This window comes from Aspergillus tubingensis (assembly GCF_013340325.1).
Source record: "Aspergillus tubingensis WU-2223L DNA, scaffold_4, whole genome shotgun sequence".
Taxonomy (NCBI): Eukaryota; Fungi; Ascomycota; class Eurotiomycetes; order Eurotiales; family Aspergillaceae; genus Aspergillus; species Aspergillus tubingensis.
Genome location: NW_023336278.1, coordinates 1,258,401 through 1,283,423, shown reverse-complemented (window position 1 = coordinate 1,283,423; position 25,023 = coordinate 1,258,401). Strand labels below are relative to the sequence as shown.

At 48.6% G+C, this 25,023-nt stretch overlaps 6 protein-coding genes across 6 annotated transcripts; 4 read left to right on the top strand and 2 right to left on the bottom strand.

The window, feature by feature from the left end:
- Positions 1-112: 112 nt before the first annotated feature.
- AtWU_02973 (sucrase/ferredoxin-like domain-containing protein) lies at positions 113-1,298 on the top strand (the record flags this gene model as incomplete). Its single annotated transcript, XM_035498086.1, has 2 exons — positions 113-493; positions 573-1,298. 2 exons carry the CDS (start codon positions 113-115, stop codon positions 1,296-1,298), a joined length of 1,107 nt encoding a protein of 368 aa, XP_035353979.1.
- A 1,214-nt stretch (positions 1,299-2,512) lies between these two features.
- Positions 2,513-5,370, top strand: AtWU_02972 (GPI ethanolamine phosphate transferase 3; the record flags this gene model as incomplete). The annotated part of the gene is made up of 2 exons (XM_035498085.1): positions 2,513-2,589; positions 2,652-5,370. 2 exons carry the CDS (start codon positions 2,513-2,515, stop codon positions 5,368-5,370), a joined length of 2,796 nt encoding a protein of 931 aa, XP_035353978.1.
- Positions 5,371-5,465: 95 nt separating this feature from the next.
- Positions 5,466-5,814, bottom strand: AtWU_02971 (saccharopine dehydrogenase [NADP(+), L-glutamate-forming]; the record flags this gene model as incomplete). Its single annotated transcript, XM_035498084.1, has 3 exons — positions 5,466-5,489; positions 5,542-5,580; positions 5,659-5,814. The coding sequence occupies 3 exons, from the start codon at positions 5,812-5,814 to the stop codon at positions 5,466-5,468; spliced, it is 219 nt and encodes a 72-aa protein (XP_035353977.1).
- Positions 5,815-11,107: 5,293 nt separating this feature from the next.
- On the bottom strand, positions 11,108-12,146 carry AtWU_02970 (putative C2H2 finger domain protein; the record flags this gene model as incomplete). The annotated part of the gene is made up of 4 exons (XM_035498083.1): positions 11,108-11,639; positions 11,689-11,768; positions 11,816-12,007; positions 12,093-12,146. 4 exons carry the CDS (start codon positions 12,144-12,146, stop codon positions 11,108-11,110), a joined length of 858 nt encoding a protein of 285 aa, XP_035353976.1.
- Positions 12,147-15,134: 2,988 nt separating this feature from the next.
- Positions 15,135-15,506, top strand: AtWU_02969 (uncharacterized protein; the record flags this gene model as incomplete). Its single annotated transcript, XM_035498082.1, has 1 exon — positions 15,135-15,506. The coding sequence occupies one exon, from the start codon at positions 15,135-15,137 to the stop codon at positions 15,504-15,506; it is 372 nt and encodes a 123-aa protein (XP_035353975.1).
- A 7,594-nt stretch (positions 15,507-23,100) lies between these two features.
- AtWU_02968 (3-keto-steroid reductase) lies at positions 23,101-24,527 on the top strand (the record flags this gene model as incomplete). Its single annotated transcript, XM_035498081.1, has 2 exons — positions 23,101-23,165; positions 23,285-24,527. 2 exons carry the CDS (start codon positions 23,101-23,103, stop codon positions 24,525-24,527), a joined length of 1,308 nt encoding a protein of 435 aa, XP_035353974.1.
- Between the last annotated feature and the right edge of the window lie 496 nt (positions 24,528-25,023).

Sequence of the window (25,023 nt, the reverse complement as noted above, 5' to 3'; positions counted from 1 at the left end):
AAAAGTCCGAATGAAAGAAAAGATATTACCTTATTCCCCCCCCTCTGCTCCTATTCAACTTACTTCCCTCCTTTCCCTTTCTAACCCCCCTTGCTACACTACTATATTCACAATGCAATCCATCCTCCAACGAGGCCGCTCATTCTTCACCCCGACCCCCTCGGCAACCCCGCAGGACAGGAGTCCCAAAGACAGTCCCAAACCCCAGGAGGAGAATGATGATGATGCTACGCCATCGGTCGATACCCTGTTTCCCAAGACCGACCCCGCCATCGACGGCGAAGAATGTCTACACGACTGTGCGTCCTGCACGGTGAAATACCCCGCCAAATTCGATGTCGATCAGGAAGATACCATGTACGGGAATATTAATGGCTGGTCGACGCATGTGCTGGTTGCGACTGGGAAGGCGGATTGGGTGAGGGATGTTGCGGATGAAGAGGGGAGTGTGATGGAGGCGATTGAGAAGGGGGGGTTGGTGCCTAGTAATGGGGTATGATCTCACTGCCACCGTTGCAGTTTGTTTTGTCCTGGCTGCGCGAAGCTAATCGGTGTGGGGTGACTATGTCTAGAAACTGAAATTGTCCGCCTCCAATATGCCCGTCCCGGATGAATATCATTATCATGATGCGGGAAAACAGCCTACGACTGTGTTGCTTCTGCCCAGGTTTACTATCGTCGATCATGTCACGCCGCAGCTGGCGCCGGATTTGATTAAGTATTTTGTGAATCGCTCGCCGACGACTACGACCCCGTTGGTTGGTGGAAACAGCAATGATGAGAGTGAACAACAACAACAAGAGCAGCCCTCGACTGAAGAACAACAACAAGAAGAGAACATCACCGACATCCAATCCCTCACCTCCCTCCGCTCCCGCCCTTCCCCTCACTCCGCCGTTATCCTGCTCTGCTCCCACCGCACCCGCGACGCCCGCTGCGGACAGTCCGCGCCGCTTCTCCGCAAGGAATTCGAGCGCCATTTGCGCCATTTAGGCTTGTATCGGGATATGGATGATGAGAGGCCTGGGGGTGTGGGAATCTACTTTATCAACCATGTGGGTGGACATAAGTATGCGGCCAACGTGATTATTTATCGCAGACGGGACTTCGAGTGGTATAAGAAGACGGAGGGGACTGAGGAGGAAGAGGGTGCAGCGCAGGGTATCTGGCTTGCGAGGGTGAGGCCCCAGGATTGTGAGAATATTGTGCGGTATACGGTGTTGCAGGGGAAGGTGGTTAAGCCTGGGGAGCAGTTGAGGGGTGGGTTTGATAGGGAGAGGGGGGTTACGAGTTGGTAAACAATTTTCTTCTCCTTCTTTGGGGTATAATATTGGTATATAAGAATATATGAAGAGACAGAGAGAGAGGAGGGTATGTATAGGATTATCATAGAATGGATATGGGTATGGGTATATACAAGGAACCAATCAATGAACATGCATGGGAATAAAATCACAGCTGCTTTAGTCACCAAACTTTGCTCACTGTAATAATCCCTCCCACTATAACCCGGCATTTATCAACTATTCCCCAAAAGAACTCCAGAACAATTACACAGACCACACCATACACCCATTAAGCATAACCCTCCGCCATCCCCATCTCATCCCACCCCCATCCGACCCACGGAAAGTAACTACCCCATAATAGGTAGCTTTCAAAGCTTCCCCCCAAAAAGTCAAAAACAAGCTCTTCTCATTACCATCAACCTAGATTAAGTCAACCAGGTAAACGCCCCCAAGCTACCTAACTTACTACTACAGTAATTTTTACTTGTCACACGTAAAGTAAGTAACTTAGTAACTAAGCTGTCATCTCGATTTAGTTTACAAACATGTACCTAGGTTGATTGATTACGATCTTCTCCCCCTTCACCGACCAACCATATTTGTCCTCGCTAATGCTTCCCGCATCGGGCTAAGATTGTCCCCCAATACGAGCGAAATTGATCAGCAGCAAGCAGTAGCGTAGCCTCAGGCTAGCTACTTATCTATTACTGTAAGTTGTTACTTATCCACTTCGCTTGGAGGTCGGTTGGCGGCGGAGAATTAGTAACCTAGTTACTTTAGTTGGTTGGTTAGACTGCAGTAGGTTAGTTAGTTAGTTAACCAGTTAGTTGCTTGGTTATGTAAGTAAGTATGTATGTTGTATACAATAGTAAGGGTTTTGGTATCGAAATACGGAAGTGGTGTGTATTGGTACGTGACGGTTTATTTCCATTTCTGTCTGGGAGAGTAGTATCGATCTGTATACAGTATCTAGTTACTTTGTTTTGAATGAGGTTGAAGTGAATTTGACTGCTGTGTGATGGTTACACAGGGGAAAGTTCGTGCCACAAAAACTTAAGGAGACTATTGCCTGTGGATTGCAAATAGAGCTGCCTGGTTGTTGATTTTGCTTCTGCTAAATGAAGAAGAATGTGATGATCATCATCTGTGTGCGCTGTCGATAGCCAATACGATAGATAGTATAGTCTGATTGATACGCACTGCAGCATCTATACCAGCGCAGCATGGGCCCATCAACTACCACCACCACCACCACCACCACCAGCAGATGGCATCACCCACTCTTCTTCCTCTACATTCTGTATGTATACTACCCTACCATCACTACATCCCCAGCTCAATTGACTAATTAACAGCATCCAGCCTCCTCCACACCACAGGCCTATACCTCTTCACCAAAGGCTTCCTCCTCACACGTCAAACCCTCGACTTGAAAAGCAATTGCTCCCATCCTCCCATTCCCATCACCACCACCAACACTACTACAACCTGCTGGACACCCCCCACCTTCACCAAAGCCATCATCCTCCTCATCGACGCCCTCCGCTACGACTTCACCATCCCCTCCACCACCTCTACCACCACCAACAACAAAACATACCACAACGCCCTCACTACCCTGCACACCACAGCCCTCACCACTCCCCACAATGCCCTCCTCTACCCCTTCATCGCCGACCCACCCACCACCACCCTCCAGCGCCTGAAAGCCCTCACGACCGGCACTCTACCCACCTTCATCGAAGCAGGGTCCAACTTCGCCGGCTCAGCAGTCACAGAAGATAACCTGATATCTCAACTCCATGACGCAGGGAAACGTCTCGTCCTGTTGGGCGATGATACCTGGATGAAACTCTTCCCGGGATACTTTGACGCAACCCTGTCACGGCCGTATGAATCGTTCCTAGTGGAGGATTTACATACGGTTGATGATGGGGTGTATGAACACTTGGTACCTTTGCTCAAGGGTAAAGATAAGGAGAAGTGGGACGTGATCATCGCCCATTTCCTGGGTGTTGATCACGTCGGACATCGGTTTGGGCCGGGGCATGAGAGCATGAGGGAGAAGTTGGCTCAGATGGATGGGGTTGTTAGGGAGGTTATGGAGAGTGTGGATGATGAGACGTTGTTGGTTGTTATGGGGGATCATGGGATGGATGAGAATGGGAATCATGGGGGTGAGGGGGTGGATGAGGTACGGGCTGCGTTGTGGTTGTATTCGAGTAGGGAGGTTTGGGGGGTTGTTGATGGTGGTGATGGCGTTACTGGTGTTGTGGGGAGAGATATCCCGCAGGTGGACTTTGTGAGCACGTTGGCGTCGTTGATGGGCGTGCCGGTGCCGTTTAGTAACCTGGGACGGCCGATTGAGGAGGCGTTTGCTGGGAGGGAGGGGACGGATTGGAGACGCTTGGTGGAGGTTAATGCGTTGGTTGGGGCGCAGATTCAGAGGTTTACGGTCGAGTATGAGACGTATGGATGGGAGGGGGTGGTTGGGTGGGATGGATGGTATGATGGTGAGGTGGATTTTGGGGATGAGGAGGCTTTGAGGGAGTATTATCAGAGGTTGAGGGGATATCAAGGGTGGATGCTAGAGGGGTATAAGCGTATGTGGGCTCAGTTTGATCCGCTGAAGATGGTTGAGGGGTTGGTGGTTCTGTTGCTGAGTGTGGTGGTCCTGGTATGCCCCCAGGTGAATGGGAGGTCTGGCTTGAGGAAATGGTCTGGGATGGTAGTAGGGATCGTGATGGGGGTTGTTGCTGTGGCTGGTCATGTTGCTTTGACTGACTTTGCTCAGGGTTCCCTCACGGATGGAGTGATCCTGGGAGCTGCTTTGGGCAGCGTTGTGTGGAATATGTGGCAGACTGGTTTGACTATCTTGCGCAGGTGCCTTCAGGGGGGAGTTTGGAGCTGGCAGGCTGTGATATTCACTCTACTGCTCGGCTTCGGATTTGCTTCGAATTCCTACACCATCTGGGAGGACCGTGTGGTTTTGGTCTTTCTCTCAACATTCGGGCTATGCACTCTTGGCGCGTCAAACCATGCAAAAGGTGTACGTGAAGCGTCTTGCTCGGTGATGTTCATGCTTCTGGGTCGAGTCGTCTCGCTCAGTCGGGCCTGTCGCGAAGAGCAACTGCCATTCTGCAGAACGTCATTCTATCGCCTGGAGAGCAGCTGGGTATGGCAGCTATCGAGCCCGGCCATTACTGCCGTGGCTGTGTTATACATTACTCGACTAGCTCTGCGAGACCACGCGGCTGGAAACCTGTTCTGGTTCAGACTCGGCGTACCAAGTGCGCTGCTGCTCACCACCGTCTTCAATACCCTAGAAACAGCAAGTAACAACGGCTGGCTGGCGGACCTTCTCACAGATGACACCTCCAAAACTCTGCGCATGACTGTTGCACGAATGGTGCTAGCCATTGTCTTTATCGGGTTAGCATCTGCGTTTACAACCACTCCAAGACATAGGCCACTCGAACGGCCACTCATCTCCATGACAGCAATGCTCCTTGCAGGCATTCTCTCAAGTACTCCAACAGGCGGGCTGTCCTTGTCAATTCTCTACTACCAGCTCATCAGCCTCCGGCATCTCATCCCCAGTAACAGCTCCATCAAACCCACCATCGCGGCACTCCTCGGGACATTACACTTCTTCAGCACCGGTCACAACGCCACCTTATCCAGCATCCAATGGAAATCAGCCTACATTCCATTCCGAGATACACAGTATCCATGGTCGCCACTACTGGTAATCGTCAATACATTTGCCGCGCCAATTGTGGCAGCATGCGCGGTGCCTCTTCTCCACTCGGGAGAAAATCAGAGCCAAGCACGCTTCCTGGCCATTCATAGCACTATATACACTGTCTGGGCTGTTTTTGCGGCATTGTGGGCGTGTATCCTCCGCCGTCATCTGATGCTCTTTGCCATATTCTGTCCGAGATTTCTGATGGCTGGTGGGCTATTGGTCATTGTTGATGTTCTTGCTTTGATGAATTCGGTACTACTGACTACTGAGTCTGGCTTACGCGTGGAAGAAAGTGTCATAAAACAGCTCGATTTAGTTAAAGAAGGACAATAGCTTGCGTTGACGTCAACGGAACGAGCACAATATCAAATCAATCACTGTGTCTTGAGACTACCCGACGATCAATCAGGTGTGTATGGGGCAAGTCACTAGCAGTAGTGAGCCCGGCAAGCCTACATGTTGTTAGAAGGTTTGTTACTGAGACGACAAAGAAGTTGGAGTTACCCGGAAGCAACGTTCACCTCCGTGGTGACGGTTGCAGTTCTACACTTCGTTAGCTAACCCGTCTTGTCAAGACCTCATAGTTGAAGGAGATAGAAAGATAAAGAAAAGGAGACACACATCCATGCACTGTCTATATCCTGGCCGACAACGCTGCGCATCAGCCAGACCAGGGTCCTCAGACACTGCAGCGTCGACATCATTGTCTGCCTCCGCAGCCGGAGCAGCAATAGCCAGGGCGGCGAAAAAGAGGGTAAGAGGGATGGTGAAACGCATTTTGTCACTGATTCGTTGAATTGCTATGCTTGAGGAAAGTGGTAGTGATGCTGATGTCGATACTCAAGGGAACAGGAGATCTAGGTGCTTTTATGCTCGAGATTCAGGTCTCGAGTTGTCTTTGTCCTTGATGGATACATTCCGACGTGGTACAGGACATACTTCTACTGTCCAGATAAGTTGGCAGCTGAGCATCTAGACTTCGAGATGAGGCCGGTATATGGATAGGATGAGTGATGAGGGCTTGGTTGTGAGAGGAGAATTGTAAGCTTACTTTCGCTACATTTTCTATGGTGTTGACCCGCTCATGATATGCGTTGAGATCGAGATTGAACTGATAAATACATACATACACTACATACACTATAAGGAACGATGCACGGCAAGTATAGCAGCAGTATATATACACTGCCCTACAAACTACTCACACCAGATACTCAGAGCAGGATACCCCAGACCGTTCAACGCTTCCACTTCAGCCTCGGCCTCGGACCAACAGCCCCTTATCAATCACCCTAATCGGAGAATATACAACACTCACACAAGGTAACACAGCCAGGTACTGAATACGACTCTTCCATGATCATGAGGAGCTTACCCCGTGGCGTGGGATTGCCATGGCGTTTAGAGGGGGTTGTGGAACAGTAAGCTATCTATGTGTCTGTCGCATTGTGCCGCGCCGGTGATCCGATGGCATGCATTGGGTAGTTATGCAGTTGCTATAGGTATAGGTATAGAATGGATAGGTATGCATATAGACAATATGTTATGGAATAGCCACTACAGGGATGTGTGTAGCTGCTCGATACCGAGAAGAGATGAATTCCGAGTGATCAGGTGAGTTGATCATGAGACCAGCTGAGCATAATGATCTTAATTCGAAACACTATGTGTATTGGATTGATTGACACTGACAACGACATCCTAGTACTTAGCTGACTGCTACCCTTATACCTACACACAAGTATCCCTACCCTACCACTACCCAGTAAAATTGACCTAGGATCTGATAGGTAGATATACTCCCTCACACAAGCACCTGAAACACACCACCATCCCCTTAGTAGACAGCAGTACACTCACCGACAACGAAGTACGGAGTACTTCCCAAATATGAGCACCCACGAAAAAGAAAAGAAAAGATACAGCACACCCCCACAACCATGTCAGCCAACACTAGTAGTCTACCCCATGCAAGCATCCTCATGCAAGGTACTTTTGTCCCCCATGTCCAGTGGAAATTCTACCCAACATATGACACTGATTGATTGATTGATGGCGTGGTATCTTATAATGATCCAGTATTATATGACAATCAATCAATCAAACTATGAACTAATTGTGTAGACAGAAGTAGGTATAACTGTATAAGTATTGTATGGTCGCTACGTGTACAATCTATCTATATCCTTGTTGATTGCGCTGTGCTACTCTGGGATTGGTTGGTTCGTGTATTAGGCTGGATGGATGTGTTTGAGTGGTTGTCTCAATTTTGGTCTGTCTGTCTGTCTGTCTGTCTGTCGGTGGGTGGGTGGGTAGGTGGGTACTATGGGGTGACTGATAACTTTGGAGGAGGCTGTGGGGTATATGCTAGTATGCTAGTACTTTTGATGAATGTATGAGGTTTTTATGGATGGTATTCTTATTCTACTTTCTTTCTTTCCATATGATTTTAGGGTATACTTTTGTATTCTACCACATCATATACTTTACTTGTCAGGTATAAATATTTATCCACTACCACCACCACAGCCCAACCCAATCCATAAGCAATGATGGTAGTGGTAATGATGGTAGTGGTGGTGGTGGCTTGATTGCTTATGCCAGCCGTGTGAGTGGTATGGTGTGCCACCACCACCACTACCAGCATATGAACGATCCGATATTTCCCCGACAAGCTGCTACTACTTACTGTTTGATCAACACCATGATTGGTAGATCGATAAGGAAAAGCAACCCCATCACATCATCATCACATTTACTTGTATTCCTGTCGCATTGATTTTACTTTCTTGGGCTGTCATCATCATCATCATCCCATAGATAAGTCAGTAAGTAGTGATAAGTAGTATTTATTTATATGTATATTACCATACATACACACATACATATACTTTACAAATACAAGTAATGTGTAATGTATCACGTATGTTATATTACACGTATGTAAGTATGTATCAACCATCTCATCTCATCTCATCTCATCCATGTCATTTCCATCTCTAAGCGAAGTGCAGTGCACTGCACTGCAGGGATTGAGGAAAAGTGATATCACCAAACCAAACCTAGACTTATTACCTATCCAGACTATCTTTATCTTTTCTAATGTTAAAGTAGAACAGCTAGGTAAGTCATACCCTACTGTTACACTCACTAACTAAATGGTTACTAAGTAACTATACTAGTATAGTATTAGTAACCAGATAGGCGACGGATTGACGATCACAACAAAGAATGAGTTAAGTTCCGTCGGCAATCAGACTTATTTTGGGAAATGAGTTGAGTTGACACTTAAGTAGTTAGCATAGTATCTAACTCTAGACTTTGGATTTGGATTTCCGATTGTTCGATTAAGTGCTAGTAGCTAAGGAAGGATTGTGGAGCCGGCAGTCGTAAGACAATATACTATATCTACTTTAGCTTACTACATACAATCAATTTGTTACTACTTACGGAGAAAGTGAGAAATAACAATTGAAACTCATAGCATAGTAGCTATTATTGGATCCAATTATCCTCAGTCATGTCATATCATCCTGTCATGTCTATTCCAATTCTAATCCACATCCACAACAAACTGCCTACTACCTTATAATCGACTAACTAACTAATTGGATAAACTACGGAGTAATTAAATAAAACCACAAGGCAACCCCCGCAGCCTTTCCTTCCATCCTCATCTTTCCCCACAGCCCATCCATCTAGACTCTTTCCTTTCCCTCTTGCTCATCATCCCAACACGAGATCCATCATCTCACCCAGATGACACACGCAGGAATAGACCTAAGTGGATTTCCAAGTTGAACTAATTAAAACTAACAAAACAACAGACGGTCGATCACAGCCCGTCCATCTATCTATGTCAGACTCAGACCAGACCGAAACTTCTTCCCTGTCACACGGAAATGATATCCGTATTGACTGTGATTCATTCATTCCTACTTTCTGCAGCAATTCCAACTTCCAACTTCCAAGTTTTTTTTTCTAAACTAAGAGATAGATAGATAGTTAAATAAATATCGGACTAAATCCGATCAGGTACAAACATTCCGTCCATACAAACGGCATTGAACCGAAAGGATGATTCCTTAGCTTGAAGTTCGAACTTCAATCACAATCAATCTCTACTATCATCATCGTATATCTCCTCCTCCCTCTTCTCCACTCAATCTATTCCATTCCCATTCCGTCTATCTGGCTGGCTGGCGCTTACTCCCGACCGACCGGTCGGTCAATCGCCGCGTTCTCCATTTCTGTCTCCATCGCCATCCCATACCTATGCTAACTAACTTACCCTAACCAAACCCAGTTATTGATCAAATCCGGGCACCCAGAACCTAGTCTAACCAACTAACTAAGTAATAAATCTAGTCTAGTCTAGTCTAATACAGTACATACTTCCGCCCCCCGGGCTAGATAACTTACTAGTAGTCTAGTTTAGTGCCAGTCACACTACACAACAACAACAAACAAAAACACAGAAAAACCAGTTTTTCTGTCTTCTTCTCTTCTGCTTTCCCCCCTAACCAACTCTCGGATTCTTTATCCCCGAGAATATGATTGATTCAATGAACTAACCTAACTAACCTAACTAATTAACTTACCCTTGTTTGTTTCGGGTCGGAGAGCTCCGTCCGGTTCTGCCCGTTGGACATCATATCCTATCTTACCGATCGGATCCGCTTTTCTTTCTTTCTTTGTTTCTTTCTTTCCTATTGTTCTATTTACTAGTATTGCTGTTGTCAATCTGAATCAGATACCACCACATAAATAAAAATAAAAACAAAAGTTTGGTGGACGCGTAAGTATATATAGCCAAGAAAAAAACAAACAAAACCAAAAGATATCACAGCCATTCCTTTTCGTGTGGTAAGAGAAAAGAAAAATATCCAAACTTGGCGCATGCATGTATGTACAGTCGATCGAAAAGCGACCAAACGCAGGTGCCAGGTCATCGAATCAATCGTAGTCTTTTGCTTTTCCCTCTCTCTCTCTTTCTCTCTCATACACGCACTTCTCGCCCTAACTACGGTAGACTTAGACTTAGACTATCTACTTCGGGCTATGGTGTGTGCGTGTATGTGGTCTCGTTCGGCCCACCTGCACCTTACCAAAAAGCTCCCTGTCTAGCCGCACCCCCTCCTTCCTCTCTCCCTCCATCCTCTTCGTGACTCGTGTATTCCTTCCCACCCCCCAGACCAAACCATATGGGCGGCTGGATGGGGTCGATCAGGCGCTACGACAGTCGTGGGTTAACTAGATAGACTTCAACCCCATGACTGGTTGGTCTTTGCTGCTACAAGCGCCATCGACGTGTGGAGCCTCTTCCCTTCCTTCCTTCCCTTTTTCTATCCCCCAACCGTTTCAGCCGTCGATCCTTGGCTGACGTTGGTTTGGTAAGTTGGTAGGGGTCTTAAGGAAGCTCCTGACAGGCTAGTAGCTTCCTAGAACAATGGCCCGACAACAATGGGCGCCCCCATGTGTCCCTTTTTCCCCTCCGAGCCGAGCCAAGCCAAGCAACCACTACTTACTTCCTCGGTCCATAGCATCCTTGTCAGCACGGCTTTGTTTCTCTGGTAGGTGCTGATCGACGGCCTACGTCGCGCGCGCCGTCAGCGTCACTGGAAAAGAGTACTCCGAAGGGGGGAAGGCATTATTAAAAGCTTCGGAAATAAGTACATACACCCATGTTCTGTATCCGTGCCCGTCAGCTCGCAGCTGCCCAGCACGTCATTCAGACCCAAAGCGAACGTATAGGCTATGCTGGTATAGAAAAGCAAATTGCATCATTTGCCAAGGTATCAAGAATATGACAAAAATAAACCCTCTTCGCAGCCTTTTGACAGAGGAGGGGCGCAACTCAACCAAAGAAAACATCATAGTCCGCAAATATCACAAAAGGCGTTATGCCGTAGATGAAGAAAATAAAGAAATAGCAGCGGATGAGGCGTCTGACCAAATTAAGGACTCGTAAATGACAGTCATGATAGGGCATCACTCAAAGCACAAACGCATTGTAACTCCTAGTCTGAAACACTCGCTGTCGAATCATGCAAAGGCACTCGTGGGCTCATTAGCCAACACCCAGGAAGCCCCAGTCCGTTCCCTCGGGCTGGTTCAGGATGCGGGCCGGCGGCTTGTAGTCACTGTGAGTGCTGGTCACCATCAGCGGTGGGCCTTCCGCTGTGGGTAGGGTATGGTATGGTTGCTGGAACTCCGGTGGCAGATATCCCTGACGGCCAGGATCGTATCGTTGCTGCTGCTGCTGCTGCTGTTGCTGCACAAGCTGCATGTAGTGTTGCTGAGCACGCTGTACGTCAACCGGTGACGTGACAGGGATGTGCTGAGTCACGATTGGTGGCTGTTCTTGTATGGGCACCGGCGTTATGTGTAGGCTCTGGTGGGGATAAAACTCATGAGTCGGCGTCGGAGTATGAGGGTAGTAGGGTTGCTGGGCTAAGAGATACTGTTCATTCGGCACAGGAACGGCGACTGGCCCTTGATATGAGTGCTCGGAAACCGCATCTTCCGAGGGCAGTCGGGTCATGGATCCTGGGGGGTGGGAGCGGTGTTGGTGCTTCGTCAAGGTCGTTTTGCGGCAGAAGCTTCACGTTGTTAGAAAGACATTAGCACGAGAACCAGGCCTATGCTTACGCTCGTTCGCACGTTGGCTCTTGGCAGATATACGGCCTTTTCCCTGTATGGATCCTTCGGTGACGAGCAAGACTCGATGACTGTGGTGGTTAGCAGATAAAAAAAGTGGTGAGCTAGTTGTACATACATCACTAAAAGCCTTGTGGCATCCTCTGTGGTCACAGACATGAGGCTTCTCTCCGGTATGCGTTCGCGAATGCACTGTCAGTGCACTCCGTTGGATGAAGCTTTTGTTGCAGTCCTTGACCGTACAATGATACGGTCGCTCATTGGTGTGTATCCGATAGTGCCTGCACAGATCTGATTTGCGATTGAAGGACTACTGCCTTTAGCACGGAAACTAGAACGCCTTCAAGCAAGCGATAGAGTGGAAAGTGAAAAGCGACACTGGGTAAGATTCATACCTTATTACAATGCTCCCAGGTGCAGTTAAAATCTCGTCCACCACCAGGTGCCATGGTGAGGAAATGCAAGTGCAGAATCAAAAGCTATTGAAAGGTGAGTCGCAAGAAGGATAGCGGGGAGTGGGCCGGCTAGCGATAGGAACACAGGGAGCAAACAACGGATTCCAGGAAGATAAGAAGAGATGCAAATACAGGAAAACAAATCTGAAAAGAAGCAGCAAGTGATAACAAGAACAAAAAGATTTGCAATAAAGTATGAGCAGACAAACACGACAAGAAATCGTACAGGCGACAGAGGGGGGGAGGGAGAAAACGGTTGGAAGTATGGCCCGTAGTAGTAAGAATAGCTATGGTGGAGGGAAAATAGGAGAGCGGGTGGGAGGGGAAAAGAAAGAAGAGGGAAGGAGGTCTGGACAAGCGGAGGGAACAGGAATGTCACTGCAAATTAAGTCCGACGGCATGCAGCCTCGACAGTAATCATTGGAGGTCTGGACAGGCAGGTCGATTGGCAGCCAAGTCGCAGGACCGAATGATGGATCAAATGGGGAAGCGCAGTAGTGAAGGTGCATGGATGGAGGTGAGGCTGGCCCTGGAGGTCCAGCATAGCCGACAGGGAGGTATTCCAGACGTACCTAGCAATGGATCTAATAATAATATTCAAGGACGAACAGCAGTGCGAAATAAAAAAAAAAAAATCAACAAGTGACGCGATGACGGAGAGGCGAAAGAGGGAGAGATGTAGAAGAGAAAGTGCAAAGCACGATCCCAACGGATTTCTCAGATGTAGTTCAGTAGTAATAATACTGGTCGGTCCGGGCGAGGTTGCAACGTTTCTGTGATACAAGAGGCAGACAGACACAGACAGCTGCTGCTGCGGGTCTCAGGCGGTTCTCCTTCCAGGTACGCAAGCCAGACCCCAAGTCAAGGGATGATGATGATGGCTGTTGGAGAAGGAGAAAATAAAATAGAAAAACAGGTCGAAGATGGGGGAGAGAAAAAGACGAGAAAGTCAAGAACACCTGCTCCAGATGGGGCAGATGGAAAAGAAATACTCGACGAGCCAGATGAGGAGGATTAGTTTACTGCACGAAGAGAGGAAAGAGAAAAAAGAGCTAGCTGACTGGCCGATGGGATGGAAGCTCTTGTTCGTTTTTATTTTCCTCGTTTTGCCTCTCCGGCTCTCGTGAGCAGGCCGTGTAATTTTTATAACGCCGCATCGTTCTGGCTCTACCTAGTAGGTACCTAGCAGCTACTACGGGCTGCTAAGCTCCTTCACTACTGTCCAGCGGTAATCAAATAATAAATTGGAACCTCCTCTTGGTCTCCTCCAGCCGGTGGAGCTCCCCTCTGGCCAGTAACCCGGCCGGGCTAGCTTGAGACTTGGCCACTTTTTTTTTTTTCCTGTACCCCTACCCCTACCCCGGAAAGATCGGGTTATACTATGTTGAAGTATTTCCTTCGGACCACTTGGGGGATTTTCTTTCACCAGACCGACATGGACACAAAAGGAAATCAGAATAATACTAAAAACAAATAAGAAAATAAGAAACGAAAAATCCCACATCCAATGCAAAAGTGGAGGTGAAAGACGAAGAAGAAAAAGAAGAAATCAAAAGTCAACGTTTTTATTTTTATTTCTATTTTCTTTTTTGTTAAGTATTTCTTACCTCATCGTTACTGAACATGGGTTTACCATGTTTACCTACTACAATCTACCCTGGAGGTCAGGAGGGAAACACTCGGTATCAAATGAGGTATCCAAGTACTAGGTACATAACATACTTACATACATACGGGCACCAAGCAGTGGCACTTAAATTAGGAAATCTCTTTTAGACTGACTGACAGGCCAAGGCTATCTGGGTCCCGCTTGTCGATTCGATGTTCTGGAGGGAAAGAGAGAGGGGAGGGGGGGAGAAAGAGTGGAAGTTTGGAGCTAGCAACCCCCAGACAAAGTTACCCAAGACCCAAGGTTTCCCATCCTACTGAACCGTCTTCCGGTCAAGATGGCTTGGGGGAAGAGGGGAACACCGATCCCCACCCTGTCCGCTTGTGCCTTAGAACGCTGAAAGGTTAGGATATAGACTCGGCCAATCATCGGCGACCGAGAGAGAGCCTGGCCTTGGAAGAAATCTACTAGTCTAAACATGGTCTAGTTGCCTGCATCCTGGCTGCAAAACCTCGACGGACCGCTAGTATCGCCTACTGTATCGGGATTGTATCGACCATCTTTCGCGGGTCATAATTACTGACAGGTACCTTGACACGTACGTCCCTGGTACCTTCCTTTTAGGTACTTCCACTAGGTAAGGGTAATCAGTGGTGGTAAGTAGTTGCCCGTCCATGTTTTCAAATTACTTTTTCTTCTAATTAACTCAACCCAAGTCGATGGTGCTGGAAGAGGAGACGTTGTCCGCCATATAACATTCTGGATAGAACCACGACCGAAGACAATTGCACGGCGCTCCAAAGGAGTCAGAGCTGAGGCGGATCACAGCATGGTCACGCCAATACAACAAGCAGTGTCTACCTATGGGATATTCTGTACGACAGTGAAAAGGGAGGTAGGAGTAGGTATGTGTAAGATGGAAGGTCTGATTAGGTCGTGGGCTAACCGATGGAACTAACTTACTACTTCGTACCTACCCAAAATGATCATAATCTATTCCTACTCTCGTACTGACTCCAATTATGCCTATTACTATGTACATTGTCGTTACTTATTTTTATTTTTGTTTTTCTATTTTATTCATATAGTTCTTATTTTTCATTGATTTATTTATTTTTCTCGCCAAGGTGCTGGGAAAGGAAATCCCGTCAATCCTTGTACCAAGGTGGTAGGAGCCATGCCCTCCAAACAATTGTTGCTGGAATTAAGTCCCTGACGGCCCCTTCTTGACCCCCAAACTGATCATGATGTCGGTCGTCCAGCAAAAAAAATAAAAATAAAAATAAAAAAAGCATCAACGGAGGGAAGAGACGGAAAGGGAATAAAAGAAAGAGAAGAAAATAAGTATTGAAAGCCAAATGGGACAAAGAACAATGTCAGACCAGCCGGCCGACCAGGCAGCACAGATCGGAAATTATCAGCAAGGGATACCAGCGATGCAACAACCGAAAAGTGTGGCTTTTCCCTTCTGGGCCGGCAGGCATCATGCTGAAACTGGCCCAGAGCAGCAGCTATCCCCAGGGTCTGCTATCGGCCTCACTCCAAACCACAATCGTCCTACTCACCTTACCTACTTAGGCAGTAGGTCTCCCACTGGCAATGGCCATGATACCTTCATCCGTTGCTATTGGACGTACTTCTGGGCTATCTTTCTTGGGAGAAACAACGAGGACAACGCCCCCAACGCCACGATATTCTCGGTGGCTCTACGATGCGGCTATTCTACCGATTCGATTGCTGGATGACAGCCAGCCGTAAACTCAAAGAAGGGAGCGATTCATCAAGCCTCTATCAGCTGTTTTGAGTGATATTGACGCCTTTGTTCACTCCACGTGGCGGCTTCAAGAAATTCTTCTGGATCGCGGTCTGTAATGCTCCATCAGTGATGGGTCTCCGACAAGGGACCAGCGGGATTCATTCTTCGTCCCGTTCCCCCTCCTTCCGCCCGTCCACGGCAATATTAATTATTAATATGATACCATGGCAGTCATGGCCATCGGAGCCAATTAAGCTCATGACGATCAGTTGATTTCTCTAAGGCTGGAGCCAAGAGACTGACGCCAATGCTGTCTGTTCGTCATTGATAGCGAACTATAGGGGCTGCCTACTTTCCTATTGATTGTAGCCAACTGAACAAGCTCGGGATACACTTCCTCGATAGAATCAACGGGTGATACATGGATAGATCTTATATTTACTTTAACCAGGCTCACGGACTGCCGTGAGGCTTTGAACTGTAAGTCGACTAGCACCAGTGGATCTCGAATAGTGGCAGCGGGTCGAACCCATGGAACAGGCAGGCCCAAACAATCGCCGCCCGCTTGTTACCAGCAGAGGCCGTTTAATACGCTTACTTAGACTTTGGCCATTCATGGTTTGGACCCTGGAAGCCCGAGACCCATCGCACTTGAAGAGCGGCTAGATACGTACGACATACACGCGAAGATAGCGATTAACAGTCGATAGTGTCTATAGCACGCACTCGATAGATCATCGTCTGCACACGATAGAGTTTCGTCTGGAAGTCCTTCCAGCAAATCGCGGGCTTTGGTCTGCCCGTCGACTCTTCAATTCCCGTCTGTCATCTGGGAGGGTTTTTTCGGGGTTTGCACGACCGGGATCTCCGAATTATTATGGAGCTTATACCACACTAGGCTATTGAGCCACCACTCTGAGTCAGGCACAATCATTTAGAAGATACGGACACCGCCTATGGCCAGCCCAGTGAATGCCAAGGGGGCCGTTTCGATCGGGAATTGGCTACCAAGAAATGTACGAGGGGGCAGTATTCGACTGGTAGGGTGTGCTTCCGTCGATGCTCGTATTGCTTTTTCCTTTAGTTTTCCTCGTCCGGGCGGCACTTCTTGGTTCCAGTTGACTCCCGTAGTGGCGCCATAGGCTTATACTCACTAACATCCGCATCAGTCCATGAGCTAACCCAGCAGGATTATGACTAACTTACTAAACGCGAGTCATCTGAGACTGGGGCAATCCACCAGCAATGACTTGGTCGTCAGCACACAGGGGGGCAGGGGGGCAGGGCAGATAGGCGTACGTGTAAGCAATCGTGTGTAGTTCCCCGCCCCAACAGGAATCTATGCTAACCGATCCGGTGCTGGCGAGGTGAGCCCAAGCCGAGCCATGAAGGGGGGGGTTTTCTCATCCCGTTATCATCCGCGTTTTTCTGGTCTGATCTGATATGACACTAACTATGAGGCAGACAGCGTGCCAACTAGCGACGAGGGTGATTTTTGCGAGTACCCTGCTCGCTATCACGAGGCCGAGGAATTGAATAGATTACAGATGGGCTGGTAATCTACTTGGCCCCTACATGTACCGGGTACATCTACGCAATGCAACGGACAGGGAGGCCTGACTTTGTGACGGTATCGCCGAATGAGCCGTCGAAAAGATGAGCTAGTGGCGGCACCCCCCATATTCCCGGTATACAGGAAGTAGGGTTATCTACATTATAGTCTGGTGCCACCACAGATACATGACAGCTCCTCCAGGTGTCGACCGGCACACAGAACCTTACTGGACAGACCCGTCAATGAAAGCCCAAAGCTGACAGCTGGTCGCATCACTGGCAATGCGGGAGTGACGCCAGGGCTTGCACCATGCTGTAAGTCGCCGATCCTTAAGACCCAAAGGCTGTAGACGGGCTAATGGCGTGACTTGCATGTGGTCAAATGGGCGAAAAGATTGAAGAGTCTACTCTAGCACCCGGCCGGGGGAAAATTGGCCAACGGCGAGGGGAAGAGGGAGGGGGAGAATGGAATTGGGGGGAGGAATGGACGAAACGAAACAACAAATCAGCAAGGGACGGGCAATGGATTGACAAGACGAGGGGTAAAAGTGATAAAGAAAGAAAGCAAAAGCGAGGCCGGAAAAGGCAATTTTCGCATAAGGTGATTGCAAGACCTTGATTTGCCATGAGAGATGGACACTGCTTCTCCGCTTTTTGGGAAGATCTCCCCGGTCAACTGGCGTGGCAGCTAACGAACGGGAAAGGAGGGGAAAAACATCCGGCCTCGAGGGTGTGGAGGAGGAGAAGGAGGAGGGAAGAACATTCGTGCCATACGGACTGGCATGCAATTGCATCCGTCGACGAGATCGAGGGGACGATGACGATGATGATGACGATGACGTCGACCAGCTTACAGTCTCCTCCATCAACCTGAGACAACAGCTTCCGTTAGCACTGGGGAAAGGAATCCCAGGCACCTGGTCGGTGGTTCATCCGCCGCGGTAAACCCGTAGTCGCAGACCGGCGGCATCATGTGTCTGAGCGGCTTCTCCTCGCTGGGAACTGAAATTGAACCCTTGTCCCCGGTCGCAATTGACGTAACGCCAGTAGACAAGACACATGGTTAACCGAGCTCGACCGAAATTACGTGGTGGGTTGCTTGTTCCCACCAGGGGTTAGAATATGTGATTCGTGATTCGTGATGCGTAAGCTGGATGAGGGAAGGGGAAGAAAAAAAAAATATAAAAGATGAGAGGGAGGAGATGAATGAGGGTGGGGGTGAAAGCGTGGGCAGTGCTTTTAGGAATTCATGCATGGCCACGCTACAATTAGTCTAACTTACTAACTAAACAACCAACTAACCAACTATACCAGACTAAAACAAAGATAGGCTGGGGGAAAGAAGGTTGGTTAGTAGTATGAAGCGAGAGGAGAAAGGAACTCCGACGTGATACACCAGGATGGTCACAAGTCGGGTGAAGTTGATTGAATGATAGTATATCCCGAATAAGGCTGGGCTGTCAGACAGAGGGACCAAAAAAAGAAATGAGTTAGTAACTAACTAGGAACTAGTAACTACACGTAACGCGAAGTAGAAGAAGGAGAAGGGAGATCACCACCGAGAGGAAAGTTATGCCCCTTCACTTCCTGGTAAGTGGTAACCTCTAGTAATGAACATCCCGGTCTAGTGTTGATGCTGGCAAAGAGAGAAAACGGACGGGTGTCAGATGGTCGGGAGGAGATTGAAGGGGAAATGAAATCCTCCAGCCTTGACTCGCTCTCCATCGGGAGCTGCTGCTGGTTGCCTCGTCCTTTTCCTCTTTTACATACCCCGCATTGGGGGAAGATTGTCGCTCGGGAGCATCTTTAGCAGGACTTTAGCACCGTCTGTCACACGCAACTTCATTCCTGCCTTCATCATCACTACTACTACTTACCATCAACCTCGTTTTTATTTTCATTGTGGATGATCCGGAGTAGTGTCACCCCGGCTCGTGGTCTACTAGTATACTAGTATACTAGTCTACGGAGAGAGTACTAGTGACCGACACTTGCTGGGAATCGCACATTAGAAAGAGCAGTGGTATGTAACCTTCATCTACTACACTACTAGTATAATATATACTACTGTTCTTACTAGTATATTTAGCAAGGCAGGACTACTCTCGACTTAGCTCCCTCACTAATTCTGTCTAATATCCCTTCTCCTCCACTCATTGCTCATTGCTGCCCATCCGCCTCAGGCCAAGGAAATCAATCGCCCATCCTCCGTCCGTCAGTGTCTCAGTATACTCTACGAAATTGTCGACTTCGGACTTCTCTAGCCCTATCTCCGTCACCGCTGCCTGGTTATCATCTGGGAGAAGGGGAGGGGCGACATGGATGACGCGCAGTAGCAGTAGCCGTGGACAGTTGGGCGCTAATTCCGGCCGGGTGGATGTCGGAAAGAAATTCCAGCTCATCACATCCAGAATTTCGCTGGTGGTGGACTGGCGGAGCTTCGATTTGTCCAACCCTTTCCCTTGTGTTGCGCCGGTGTTTTAGCGGGCCCATCCGTATACTCCGCTTCCCCATATGAGCGACCGACTAGATTGGACTAATCCATTGCTCACTAACGAGTATCTATCTGCTCAAAGCATGATGCGCAACGGAGCTATACGCGATGTCGCACCAGAGCATTGCATCCGGCCGCTAGACTACTCCCAACTAACTAACGAGGACTAAACTAACTAACCAGGTCGATAGATTACTTAGCCACTAGCCTACTCACCACTAACCTGTTCTTTCCCTGACGATGCTAGACATACATGCGTTCGGCATCTCGGACGATAGGCATCCAATTGCCCAGAAAAATCTCCGATGTGCATACATAACTCCCAATCCCAAGAAAGCAGCGCGCCTGGTCAACGCAAGCTCTGGCCACGCATGCTTTCTGCCAGTGGCCTGCCTGCTCAAACGGCTGCTCTCGGCTCGGCTTCATGGAGGGGGATTAATTTCAATCGCGACATTTTCCAAGCGAATCGCAACCGTAGCTGCCACAGGCGCAGATGATGATTGCACGACCATGTTAGCCTTACGAGATAGCCAAGAACCGGGCAGCGACTCGATCAGCCGGCTTTCAATAACAATGCTGGTTTACTCATGGCTCACCCTCCTTTATTATTTCTGTTGTCTCTTCACCCACACACCCTCCTTCCTTCCCGCGGGCCACCGCTACTATACGGAAGCATCACTAGTCTACTAATATCCATCCACCCCGGTCCCTCGTAAGCCTGAAATAACCCAATAAGTCGGTGAGTGCTCGTCACTGGGCCACTTCATTCCCCTCCATCCTGGAGGTGCTTTTTTATTTTCTAGCCAAGAATAATTCTGCTTCCCCTCCAAGTTATCCCGTTAGCAGCGCGCCGGGTAAGCGTGGATTTTCCTGGGCGCGTCTTTCTACCCACCCCCCTTGCAGGTCCCCGGCTTCGATACGGTCTGGATTCTGGAATAGGCTATTGCAGAGGCCGCTGTGGATGGATGGAATTGACAGCCTGATGAGGGAGAAAATAAAAACGATATCCCAGATTCTGATCAATCGGCGTTGCTACTGCATTGGTTCGCTTGCAGAGATCGCGCGTCTCCTATCAACATCAGCCCTGAATAACAGTCGTTCTTTTGCTAATTCCGGCATTGCCTCCCTTTTCCACTTTGTCTATGCAGGCGCGACACTGATTGGTCATAGGCGGCTGGTAGATTCTACCGAGCTCAGTCGACGATCTGATTGAACCTTTTCCCACCCCCAAACTTTAATGACAGGGTGCAGCTGTTCGGCCGTGGCTGTGTCTCATCCTGGTCAAAACAACCCCATAATCCACACCATGACAGGCTGGGCAAACCCCATGTGAGCTCGTCTACAGAGGTCTGGGTTCGATAGGTCCGCTGCTTGTTCTTGTTTGCTAAGCAAATCAAAACAATAACGAAGGGGGGGAGGCGTGTGGTGCTGACGGGCTGACCCCGATTTGGTGAAAATGGTCGGGTTATTCCTTCGCGTCTTGACGCCTCGCCTGTCAGATTCGGAACTAGTTTAGCTGGTGGCGCTGTCACTGTCTCTCCAGACTCGCAGACTCGCAAACCCGCGCTGGTTGCCCTTTTCGAGTGTTCTGGATGGACGCCCCCGCGTCTGAAATAGTAGCTGCTTATATCAGACGGTCCATATAGCTCAAGCTCATAGCCCCATACAGACTACAGTAGTTATGTATATTCTATTCATCTTATCGCTCGTCGCTAGCTAGCTAGCTTGCTTACTGCTTACCAATGCTCAGATATCAACACTGTAACTAGTAAATCTGACCACGCCTCACCTACATCAATAAGAAAAAAGTATACTCGAGCCTCATCATCACCACCACCACATCACCATCATCTGTATCTTCAATGAACAACCTCCCTTCCACACATTCTCTCCCCATTCCATGCATCAATCCCATCTGCACAAACCACATCCCGAAAAAAAAAAAAAAAAACCTTACCTACCTACCAAATCCCGAACATACACACACACACACACACACACACATACATACATGCATACCAACTTCTCTGCTCGCCATGTATGTACTCTCTAACTTAAACTTTGACAGGCACCTGGGAGGCGTCTAGCCCCTTCAGCCAGCCAGCCATTTATGCCTCAACTTAACTCAATATGTGAATTTAAAGCTGTTGATGCATCTCTGCCTACTTCCAAGTTCGCTCCTAATATAGATAGATAGATCTAGACGTGTGTGTCAGTGTCAGGCAGCGAGGAGGCATCTAGTAGGTTTGCAGCTAGTTCATATATGTATGTATATGTATGTATGTGGATGTGGATGTGGATGTTGTCGTCGTAAGTAAGTGGGTAGGTATGTTTGTGATCATATACATGTATTTGGTGCAGTTTTTTTTGCCACTGATGGTGAATGATTAGTTGGTACTTTGCTTTTACAAATTGATACTTAGTACTCTTAGTACAATTACTTTGAGTATCCAGTCCAGTCGCTTCATTCAATAATTAGTGGTATGTATGTATGTGCAGTATGCATAGTGGCAAGATCACGATCATGCTGTATGAGTAAGACCAGCACATCACTTCACATTACATCTAACTAACTGACTGATTTGTTATCTAAACCGTAAACCACTCACTCGTTAACACTAATTATAGGTTAAGCTTTTTGACCATACTATCCTATTATCAGGGTATGTGGCGATGATGATGGTTGGGTGTGAAAGAGCCGCATGATGATGCTGATAACTTATCTCATACTATGTATGTGTGTGTGTGTGCGTGTGTGTGTATGCAAAAATAAACTTCAACCTCGTAGGATGATGATATATCAGATGAAGAGGAGGGTATACGAGGTGACAGGGGGCTTGGTTGGTTGGGTCGTCTGGAGGCGGTTGGATTTAGGTTTGGGAGGAATATAGCGTAGGTAGTAAGTTGGAGGGTTGGTGTGAGTGGTGAGGTTTGTAGGTGTAAGCTGTATCATGTTGTTTGATAGGATTATTTGGTGGGTTTTGGTCATGAGGGTGGGTGAGTGGATCTGTAGAAGTATATACCAGTATAGTAGGTGATGGATTGGAGGTAGATTGGTAAGAAGAGGTGGGTATGTAGTTGTTCTTACGGATTTACTTTGCTATGAGTATTTTTCAACAAATGTGGCTCTGTTATGCATTATAGTAGTAGCGATGGTATAAGCATACATTGTATACTAGATTGGGTGTGTCGTGAAGCTATTCAGACCATACATATGGCATATGGCATATGCCATGTAGTATGAGACCGGGATTATCGTCCACTGAATTCCCCACAATTAGCCTCCCCAACTATACTCCAATAATCCATTTTCACTACCATTTTCTCCTCTACACTCAAGTAAAATCAACATGCTGCTCCCCACAACGTACCTGAATACATCCATATCACATGACCCAATCCCTATCAACCCCTTATGTAATCACCCCTTATCGGAGATTTATACAATCCCCAATTAATCCTCAACTATCCAGCACCAGCTTTACCTTCCACCCGGCCCAATTCCGTCCAACCCACCAAAACTGGGCCCATCACAATGGCCGAGCCACCACAGAATGACCTAGACAACCAAATCTACGTCCTAGTGACCGGCGCAAACAGGTACCCATCCCTCAATTGCACCCCTCCCAACCCTACAACACCACCCACCAGCACACCCCTTCAAACCTCCCCCCCAACCAACCTCACAAACAATCAATCTAACAAGCCAATTCCACCAGCGGCCTCGGCCTCGCCATCTGCGCACGCCTAATAACCACCTTCCTCACAACCCACCCACCCACCACCCACCTAACCATAATCTTCACGACCCGAAGCGCCAAAAAAGCCTCCTCAACCCTCCACCACCTCCAAACCCTCCTCCCCCCCATCTCCTCCCCCACCACATCCAGCAGAATAACCCTCCACCCCGAAACCGTGGACCTGTCCTCTCTCCCCTCCGTCCGCGCCCTCTCCACCCGCCTCACCCAAACCCTCCCAAAACTCGACTCCATCGTCCTCAACGCCGGCATCGGCGGATGGACAGGAATCGACTGGCCGCGCGCAATCTGGGGGACTCTGACCGACCTCGTGCACAACGTCTCATGGTTCGCGCACAAGATCGCGCCCGTGGGGGTGATCACCCCGCCTCAAACCACGTTACCGGATGAGCCCCGACTAGGTAGCGTCTTCGCGGCGAACGTATTCGGTCACTACATGCTCTCGCATGGCGTCATGGGCCTACTCCGGAAATCCACCCAGCCGGGCCGCGTCATCTGGGTCTCGAGTATCGAGGCCACCGTGAATCATTTTAATGTGGAGGATATTCAGGGATTGAGGTCGACTGTGCCGTATGAGAGTTCGAAGACGCTTACGGATATTCTTGCCCTCACGGCGGAGACGCCCTCTACGAGGAAGTGGGTGGAGGGGTTTTATACATCCTCTGATAAAGGTGTGGATGAGAAGGGTGGTGAAAGGGAGGGCAAGGAGCCACGCATGTATCTCTCGCATCCTGGCGTGTGTGGAACGGGCATCCTCCCGTTGGCGTTACCGCTGTTCTGGTGCATGATCGCGTCGTTTTATATTGCCCGGTTGCTGGGGTCGCCGTGGCATACGCTGTCGACGTATGCGGGGGCGTGTGCGCCGACGTGGTTGGCTATTAGTCGGCAGGAGGAGCTGGATGCTGCGGAGGAGGTGTATCGGGCTCATGGGGGCGGGAAGGTGAAATGGGGGTCTTCGTGTGATCGGTTGGGGAGGGATACGGCGGTTTCAACGGAGGTGGATGGTTGGGGTCATGGGGGTGTGGTTGGGGAGGCGGTGGTGATGGAGGATCGGTGTCGGAGGAGGAAGCGTGGAGCGAGGGATTTGACGGCGGAGGATAAGGTCGAGTTTGAGGAGTTGGGGAGGAAGTGTTGGCAGGGGATGGAGGAGCTAAGGCTGCAGTGGGAGGAGATTTTGGAGAGGGAGGAGGCTGCTACTGCTTAGATTTGTGGGAAAGGGTGGTGCTTGGGTTCGGGCATATTGCATACTGCATCTGCATCTGTATACTGCATCTATAATAGAAGAATAGAGTAATAGAGATAATAAGATTGTTTTTCTGATCCTGCCTCCCGTATTTACATTCCTTTAACCATGTCCACATACGTCATTAAAATCAAATAGAGTATTAGTCCATGTGCTCACCATCCCCCGGGGAAACAAGGTAGCAGAAGAAAAAGCCGGTAAATAAAAGAAGCAACAGCACTGGTGACACGCAGTCCGTCGGAGAAAGATGCGGGAGAACAAGGTAAGAGATCAGAGACCTCAGGATTGATTATAAGGGATGTAAGGATGACCCGAATCAGACACGCTTCTACCATCAAGGCCTCTAGCATGCGGACACGGACGAGCACAAGACGAAGGTAAGAATGGACGGGTGCGAGTGGGAGATGGTTCAGAGGCGTAGACCGCATTGTATCCAAGCAGCGTCCTGTTGTCTAGA